The following is a 9,177-nucleotide window of genomic DNA, read 5'->3' as shown; positions in this document are numbered from 1 at the left end:
AAAAAAATTATTTTGAGTTTTGTTCCACATTGTTCTGCCTGTCTATCCAGGATCTCCTACAAAGATCCTCTTCCAAGTGGTTGACAGTAGTAGCTGAGCACCATCTATTTCTTCTGGTCTCATAGTTGTATAGGCTGCAGATCAGATGGTGTACCAGTCGCTAGGACTAATTGTTACCATGAAGTTTTGGTTTTCTTCATTCTTCTTGGCTCTGGATGAGGAGAGACCCATTGTTGCATTTAGATGGCAGCTTGCAAGCTTTTAAGATATCAGTCGATACTCACCACAGTAGGAAGTGGAACAATGTTTTGTGTGTATGTTATGCCAATTGAGCTTAATGTCCTCTGCGACTATGGTCCCGAGCCCACAGGTTCAACTACTCAGACCCTCTGGGTAGCTGGCTGTGACCAAGCAGTGACTACAACCTTGCCCCTTGTCAGCCCCATTATACACCTGGGAATTCAGATCATACACATAAAGTTATTGGACCACTGTCTGCCAACCCTATACATGTTCTTGGGTGCACTCTCCACTTCATATACATACCTAATGAACATATTAGTAATTCTTAACAATTAACTTTTAGCAAGACATATCAAGAAAAAAAGAGAGGGAGCAAACTATTTATATTTGTAGTAAAAAAAGTGTGGACCTACTAAAGATCCTACAGAGAGACCTTGCCCTAGTAGTCCCACTCAGAAGTCTCATCCTCTTCCAGAGACTTAGTCTAACCAGCCGAGGCCTTAAACCTGTAATTTCAAGTGAAGGTCAAGTAGGTTGCCCCGACTCTGCTCTCTCCTTTTTTTTTTTTTTGTGCAAAACTACTGTATTTACAAAAATGGCACAAAAGTGAATTCAACAGTCAATGCACATGCACACTTCTTTCACATCATCAACAGGAAAAGATATTCTAACACTATAGAACTGAATAAGAATACTAGCTTCAAGAGCAGCTATTAAGCACTAGTCACGTAAGTTACACCAGAATGGGCAAATATTGCCCAAGTAAATTTTTATTGTTAAAGCTGAAACAGGTTTAAGGCCATTCAAGTTCAAGCACAGAGATACAAATCTTTCAAAGCCCCATCTATTTGTTTGTGTTTGAAATCTATGACGTTTCTCCCAACTTGTGGTCTTAAACTTCTGTTTTACAAAATCCAAAAGGAAAATATGGAAGAAATCAATAGAGGTTATATTAAATAAGAGTAACATACAAAGCTATAATGAAGATGAAATAATAAAAGACAAAACATTAAAACTGTAAAATTTGCTTGTTAGTTGTTAGAGCCAGTCCTACACTAGGAGTAAGATAATATATACAATTATTTTCAAGTAGATTACTTTATGTTGCTCTAACATGTCCTTTTCATCAGTGCACTGTTAAATTAATCAAAAATTCTACATACTCCCTTACAATAGCAGCATACACACACACACAAACAGCTGTCGTCAGTCTCAAATGACTTGGTGAACAGAAAGGAAATAAAAAGCTGAGAAATAACATATGAAGAAGAAATAATGGGAATTAGAAGATTCATGCCGTTCAGCTCTTTTAATCAGCCAGCCAGCTTGCTAGCAACAAGGGATGGTTTCTGTTGAGGAAGGTCCTGTGGAATGGGAATGTGGTCACCAGTGACCTCCATCTTATCTGGGGCTGCAGTAGGAAGTTGCTTGTTCTTCATTTTTGCTTTGGCTACGTTGTAATCTCCAGAATCAAAATATTTTTGCCCTTTCTGCAATCGTTTCCTTAAGAAATCTGAACCTCCAGGCTTTTGTCCCAGATGAGGATACCTCACTTTTAATTTTGCTTCTTCAACTATCTCTGGACTAGTTACTTTATCTTCCATTTCCTTCTGCTCCTTTGCGGAGGTCGCCTCAGTGATTTCAGCAGACATAGTGCTCCTTCTTACTTCGCTTCTCTGGCTCCGAAGCACTTCCTACTCTGCTCTCTTAATCATGATTCTGCCCTGACTCTGACAGCCTGGAAGGCTTGTTCCAGTGGGTGACCTCTAAGCTGAGATCTATAGACTGCTATACTATCAGTCTCCTGTGGGCACCGACACTTCCTCTAGGAACACCCCCAGCCTACTCTGACTCCAAGATTGGGCTCCCTGCATCCCCAATGTCTGATTAGATTTATAGTTGTTGCCTTTAGTGAAATAAAATTGGATATTCACCTATAAGCCTTGTGACTCCTTTCTTCAAATATAACTAAATAGTGGGGGAAGGGGAGAGCTCAGGGAATCAATCTGTTTTGGGCCCTGCTAACCCTTCAGTTTCAATTTGCACCATGTGCTTTCTGCCCTCCCTGTGCTACACACACCAGCTGCATTTCACTCTGCTTACTGTCATATTCTTTTTACCCCAGCACCCTTTGCAGATGCTGTTCCTTTTGTGTGGATTTCTTTTACATCCTTTATATACACCCTTCCGGGAACTCTGATACCATAGTGCCTAAGGCATTTAGCTGCTAACCAGAAAGCTGGTTCAAATCCATCAGCCACTCCTTGGAAGGAAGATTGGGCAATCTACTTCCATAGTGATATAGCCTCGGAAACCCAAGGAGGGGTCACTATGTGGAGCTCTGGTGGCCTAGTGCCTAAGGCATTTGACTGTTAACCACAAGGTTGATGGTTCAAATCCGCTAGCCACTCCATGGAAGAAAGACTGGGTAATGTACTTCTGTAAAGATTTACTGCCTGAGAAACCCAATGGGGTCACTATGAGTCGGAATCGACTCAATGGCAGTGAGTTTGGTTTATATACACACCTGACTCATCCATGTGACAGGATTAATGTGTTTTTCACATGGGAAGGACATGAAATATTTTTTGGGGAAGACAAAGGCTGGAATGTTACAGATTGAATTGTCTCAAAAGAATATGTGCTCTAGAATAAGAACTCTAACTCTTAATCCTGTGGATATAATCCTGTTGGGAAGTAAAGTTTTTTTTTTTTTTTATGTTAATGCAGCCATACCAATGTTGGGTGGGTCCTAAACCTATTACATATGAGTTATAAAAAGAGCAGATTAGACACAGATGCATGAATAAATAAGACAGGATAGAGGCAAATGAATCTACAAGCCCAGGAATCCCAGATTGCCAGCAGCTACTAGAATCTGAAATAGAAAAAAGACCTTCTCCTAGAGCCACAGTGAGTTCAGTCTTCTGGCTTCCTGAACTGTGAGAAAATAAATCTGTTCTTTAAAGCCACCCACTTACAGTATTTCTGTTACAGCAGCACTAGGTAACTAAGACAATTCACTTCCTCAGAAAAATTTGTGACCTGATTAGGCTCCTTGGGATGTGCCCTCAGGATTGTCTTTTCCTGTGAGGAAATGTCAAAGCTGTACATCTACATTTTGTGTGATTATGATATTGGTCTCTCTCGCTAGAGCCTATGAGTTCTGCCAAGGCAGTGACTCACCATGACATTTTCCCACCATGACATTCTTCAGTTCTGGGGACCACACTGGACACAGTGCCTGGTGTTCCATAGGTGTTCAGAAAATGTTTAGTGAGTGGAAGGATAGGTAGGTGGGCAGTCCCAGCTGCAGTTCCTGGTTGAGCATGTCAGTCACCTCTGGGAGTGACACTTAGAGAAAATCCAAGGTTTCTGCCCAAGAACTGAGAACTGTCTCATGCTGTGTTTACCCAGGACTGTCTCTAAAAAATATCTAGTCCCTCTGCCCTTCCCCCATTCCCCACATTCTCCCCCTTCTCTATTTTCTTAATTCCAGTCACGCCTCAGCGCAGCCTTAGCAGTAAATGCTCCACCCTTTACAGCTGCTTTCATCTTCCTGTCTCCACCCTTAGACTGTCACTTCCCACAGCAGGTGTGCCTACACTCGCTGACACTGCCTCTCGAAGGTTAGGTAAAGTCACGTTAAAGAAGGACTCTGAGTAGGGCAACCAGAGGCAACTCGGGAGGAGGAAACTTGCATCTGATGGCACCGCGTTCTCAGAAATCCGCAGCAGCTCCTACGTACTGGGACTGCACAAGCATGGCACTGACCCTGCACCGACGCTGCCGAAGAGCTTTCCGAGTCACTCGCAGCTGAGAAGTAGCAGTAACAAGGAGAAACACAACTCCGACAACTTCAGAACACAGAGCGCTCTGGAAAGCCAGTTCACGTGCATTCTGGGAAGCTGTTACCCTACTGACGTTCTCGTTGCAACAGCCGCTTCCCTGAAGATAATGAGGAAGAGCTAAGAGGTCCCAAGAAAGAGGTTACTCCCATTTGATAAAATGGGAAGCTGAACCCTACAGGAGGCTTGAGAGAAGTAGATGACAAGCAGGCGCTGGACAGACCCCGGGAGCCCGGGCTGGATGCGCAACCCCGCTCCCGCGCCTGCGCAGTGCAGCCCCTTTCCCCGCTCAACCACGCCCCATCGCCCTGGTTTTCAAATTTGAAACCTGCTTGTTTTCCCGCCCGAATGTGCTTACGAGCGGCGGGAGGAGGTGGGGCCACGAGTCAGCCAATCGAGCCACAGAGGGAGCCACGGGCCAAAGGGCGATCGGCTCCACCCCAGCAGTGCCCTCGTGCGCTGCGGAACCCGGGCTCGCGGGAGGACCTGGCCCCCAGGCCCGCTCGGGATTCCGGGTCTCCAGATTCGCGCGGCGCTGGTCACGAGCTCAGGAACCCTGAGTCATCGGTGCAGAGTGCTTTAGCGAAGAGGGCCCGACAAAGCTCCCCCAGTCTGGGAGTTGGCGGAAGGGCCAGGCTCGGAACTGGTGTCTTGACCAGCCCCGCGGGAGTCTAGGGCTGTCGGGGGCGGTGGGCGGGCGGGCTAATGGAGGGTGAGCTGTGGGGCGGGCGGATTCTGTGGGCGGGCCGGGGCGGGGCCTTGCTCTCTGGGGGCGGGTCCAGGTCCTGTGTTTGTTGCTCCGTGTCAGTTATATTGTAACAAAAGTACTGCAGCACTGCTCTACAGGCATCCCAGGCCAGCCTACCCCCAGCTGTCGCCGACATGGAACCCGTGGCCAGCAACATCCAGGTCCTGCTGCAGGCGGCCGAGTACCTGGAGCGCCGCGAGAGAGGTGAGGAAGAGCCCCTGGCCAGACTTCTTGCCGGGGCCTCGCTGACTCGGGCCTGGACCAGACTTGCTTCCCAACTTAAAGGATTCCTGCCTCGAGCGCAGTCGCCCCAAGGGGCCCCTGCCCTCAGCGCGTACCTCGAGAGAGGTCTTCTGGCGTCGGGCAAGGAGGGATAAGGGAAATGGCCCTGGCGCCAAAAGCCCTTCCCGGACCTGACGCGGGCTGGGGCTCTCTCTGACAGAGGCTGAACATGGCTATGCGTCCCTGTGCCCGCACCGCAGTTCAGGCCTAGTCCACAGGAGGAAGCAGCGAGTCCCCCAAGCTCCCAGCGCGCTGGACAGTGGGCGGTGAGGAGGGCCGGGGGCCGCGGGGCGGGGCGGGGGATGGGCGCTGTCCTGCTTCGTGCCCTCCTCGGCCCACTTCTTCCCAATCGCTTGCATCGTCTGGACCAGGTACCCTGCTCCAGGAAGCATTCATACCCCTCACTTGCTGACCCCCTCTTTCCATCACCCTGAAACATACTCTTTCCGTTCATTCGAAGACTATTTCTTGAGTAGCCCTTCATGTGTCAGGAACTGTAAACAAGTCAGTTCTGGGCCTGCGTCCACTCACACTGCTCCATTCCACACAGCAAATTGCACAGCGGCCTTTGCACATGCTGTTGCCTCCTATCTGAATGCCCCTCCACCCTTTTTTCCCTTTGGGAAACTTATTTCTGGGCTCATAGCAAATGTCTCCTCTGCCTAGGAAGCCCTTGCTGATTGGTGAGCAGGGGCCTCGTATGGACCAGGACTTCAAACCTGTTCATTCCAGTTCGACCTCTTGCTGAGAATTTGCCTTTCTAGCCCAGACATAGTGAATCGTAATCTATTTTAACACTAGCCCCAAGTGATTCTTAGGTATACATAATTCTCTTGGGTATACAACTTGTCTTCAGAGGGTTGAATTCTGGAATGAACCAGTTCAAAACTCTGGTTTGGGCTCCCACAGTCCCAGGGGCAGACCTCAGCATTTGGTTGTGTGTGTGTGTGTGTGTGTGTGTGTGTCTGTCTGTCTGTCTGATTCCCCTGCCTGGGGGCTCTGGACCCCAGGCTATTACCAGGTAGTAATTCCTTTCCCCTTCTCTCTGTCCTTGGCAGGTCTGTACACAACGAGCTGGAGAAGCGAAGGTGAGTCGCAGCCCTGCCCTGACACACAAGGCCCCCCAAACTATTCCCGCTGGCCTCCTACCCACCTTACTATCCCTGTGGCCAGCAATGAGGGCTGGCACTGCCCTCCAGTCCCCTCCCCCTGCAGGAGGGCCCAGCTGAAGCGGTGCCTGGAGCAGCTGAAGCAGCAGATGCCCCTGGGGGCTGACTGTGCCCGATATACCACTCTGAGCCTCCTGCGCAGAGCCAGAGTACACATCCAGGTAAGGGCCACCTATATGCCTGGGTCAGTTTGCCTGGATGCCTGGATGAGTGCATTATGGAGGCATTGAGTAGAACTGGGGAAAGAGGCCTTGTTAAATGGGGAAGAAAAGCATCAAGTAACTCTTGAGTGTTGAGGCTTAAACACATTCAAGCATTAAGTGTTAGCTGTTATTACTGTGATTATTACTTAAGATCCCAGCTGTGAGACCTTGGGTCAGTAAGCCCCTCTGAACTTCCTGCTCCTCTTGTCTGGCAGGGTGGGAGGACTGGTCTGCTGTTGGAAAGCTTCTGTGATAGATCTTATGTAAGGCTCCTTTGGATTGTTAAAGGTTAGTCCTGGCCTTTCCCCACTCCATGTTTCAAGGCCTGCCCTGGGCAGTCTGTCCTGATGCCACTCTGGGAGGCTGCTCCAGAGACCAGGAAAGGAAAGAACAGAGAAAGTGCCAGCCTTGGGTCCTCCCAGGGCCCTGCTGCTGCCTGGGTTGGCCTCAGCGCCCACTGGTGGACAGAAGCAGGTGTGCTGCATCAGAGTGCAAGTTAGTCCTAGAGATGTCATGAGCAGAGGGTCCTGAAATTGAAGGACCTTCTCCCCACCAGGCTCCAGAGCTGAGGAGAGGCAGGTTTAAGGCCCAGATATAGGTCACCTGACTTGCATTCTTTCCTTCAACAAATATCTCCTGAGCATCTGCTCTGCCAGGCACTCTTCTAGGCCAGAGATGTAGTCAGGGGGCACTTGTTCCCAGGTGCAAGTCCAGGGGGGCACAATATGAGGTGCATAATGACATTCTAAGGCACCACAATATGAAAGGTGCCTGACTGAGGCAGCTGGATAAGAAGAGGAAAGGCACTGCTGCTATCTACATTTATTTATCTTGAAACCGAAGGTGAGGGCACAACTTAAAGATTGCCCCTGGGTGCAAGTCTCCATCATACAACCTCAGGCTCCCCTTAGTGACCCCTGCGGTTGACCGTCAGCCCTGTCTCCCCCTCCTGGAGTGCCCTGTTCTACCCTCCATTTCCCAACTTCCCCAACCCTGACTGCTCCAGGGCCAGGGGGGCACCTTTCCCCTTTGGCAACAATGTGACCCAACTTCTCACTAGGAAACTGCCCGGCCTGATTCTCTGCAGGCTTTGCCTGTGGGAGATTTGGGGTTCTTTACTTCCCTAAAGCCCATCGCCCCTTTCCTCAACTCATTTACACTGGCTTCCTCTCCAGGCTCCCTGGTTCCTGTTTTGCCTCCACCAGGTTCTTCCACCTTACCCCAGAATGATCTTTGCAGCATATAGATCTGCCCAGGCTGTCTCCTGCTGAAAACCCTTCAATGGCTCCTGACAGGACCAAATGTCAGTTCCTTACTTCCTGTGAAATTCAAGGCTCTTCACAATTCAGGCCTTGCCACTGGCCTGCCTTATTTGTCGTCTCCCTATCCGTACAAACAAGGCTGAATTCTCCATGCTATTCCAATCCTACCTGTGCCGGGATGGTTTTTCCTCCCTCATCTTTCTGTAGCTCTTACTCCTATCTTTTTATACCCAGTCAAAATGACCCCTTGGCCCAATTCTCCCCATTTTGGTGAATGACTAAATGTCTGCTGAGGGCTCTACATAAGCTTGGTACCTGGGCTCATGCTGAAGGAATGGGTGAACCCCTCTGGCCTTTCAGGCTCTGGGACTTAAGGGCTGGCAGAGCTCAGGTAGGGGTGTGGGAAGGGGAGATGTGAATTTTGAAGACTCAGGTTTCCTGCATTTAGCCTCTAAGGATCTTACCAGGAGTTTGAAATTGGTAGCCCTTGTTTGGTCTGTAGTTTTCTAGAAAAAATTTCAATCAGCTGGCATTACTTAAGATTCAAAGTGAAAAAAGTCTTTTCAGCTTCTCAAAGAAATTGGGAGACCTGGCAGCCCTGCGCCTGTGTTTCTTTGCGCAACAGTTGGCCAGAACCTGCAAGTCGCTGCCTTGAGCTGTGGCATGCACTTGGTAGTTCTCCACAGTCCCTATTGTCTTACACCAAAATACTCTTCTTCTTTAACATCACTTACTAGGCTCAGAAGGCTTTTTGATGGTGGTAGGCCCTACCGCCATCTAGACAACTCACAGGTCATCTAAGTTATGAAAGGGGTTGGAGGGCACTGCCTTTCCAGAAGATGTAGGACAACTGTCAGAGGCTAGATTTAGTTAGCTACCTGCCTGGAGTAGGTGGGGTGCACCATGGCTTGCTGTGAGAGGTTCTGGGGTGAGCCCAAGCCTCTGGGCCCATGGCTGTAACCCCTTGCTCCTTCGGCTTCACAGAAGCTGGAGGAGCAGGAGCGGCGGGCCCAGCGGCTGAAAGAGAAGCTGCGCAGCAGGCAACAGAGCCTGCAACAGCAGTTAGAGCAGCTCCAGGCACCAGCAGGTCTGGGTGAGTGGGAGCGGCTGCGGGCAGACAGCCTGGACTCCTCAGGCCTTTCCTCTGAGCGTTGGGACTCAGACCAAGGTGAGTGCCTTGAGGCTGTGGGTTGGGGGAGGAGGCAGGATGGCCAGGTTTTCTGATGGGGTCCTTCCTGTGCAGAGGAGCTGGAAGTGGATGTGGAGAGCCTTGTGTTTGGGAGCAAAGCAGAGCTGTTTCGGGGCTTCAGCACCGGCAAGGAGCACAGCTACTCACACAGCGATGGTGCCTGGCTATGACCCTTGCTGCTCCAGAGCGGCCTCTGCCCTCTGCTCATGGTGGGCTGACCTGGCCAGGCAGGA

At 49.8% G+C, this 9,177-nt stretch overlaps 2 protein-coding genes across 2 annotated transcripts; one reads left to right on the top strand and one right to left on the bottom strand.

The window, feature by feature from the left end:
• Positions 1-1,556: 1,556 nt before the first annotated feature.
• Positions 1,557-1,895, bottom strand: LOC122151264 (cAMP-regulated phosphoprotein 19-like). The gene has a single exon (XM_042782548.1). It carries the CDS (start codon positions 1,893-1,895, stop codon positions 1,557-1,559), a length of 339 nt encoding a protein of 112 aa, XP_042638482.1.
• Positions 1,896-4,973: 3,078 nt separating this feature from the next.
• On the top strand, positions 4,974-9,114 carry MXD3 (MAX dimerization protein 3). Its single transcript, XM_007952949.2, has 6 exons — positions 4,974-5,043; positions 5,282-5,387; positions 6,180-6,209; positions 6,337-6,451; positions 8,740-8,923; positions 8,999-9,114. Exons 1-6 carry the CDS (start codon positions 4,974-4,976, stop codon positions 9,112-9,114), a joined length of 621 nt encoding a protein of 206 aa, XP_007951140.1.
• Positions 9,115-9,177: the final 63 nt, after the last annotated feature.

This window comes from Orycteropus afer, unplaced genomic scaffold (genome assembly GCF_000298275.1).
Source record: "Orycteropus afer afer isolate SDZICR_OR568_19922 unplaced genomic scaffold, OryAfe1.0 scaffold00366, whole genome shotgun sequence".
Taxonomy (NCBI): domain Eukaryota; kingdom Metazoa; phylum Chordata; class Mammalia; order Tubulidentata; family Orycteropodidae; genus Orycteropus; species Orycteropus afer.
Note: the sequence above shows the minus strand (reverse complement) of the source record. Positions and strands in the feature narration are given on the sequence as shown.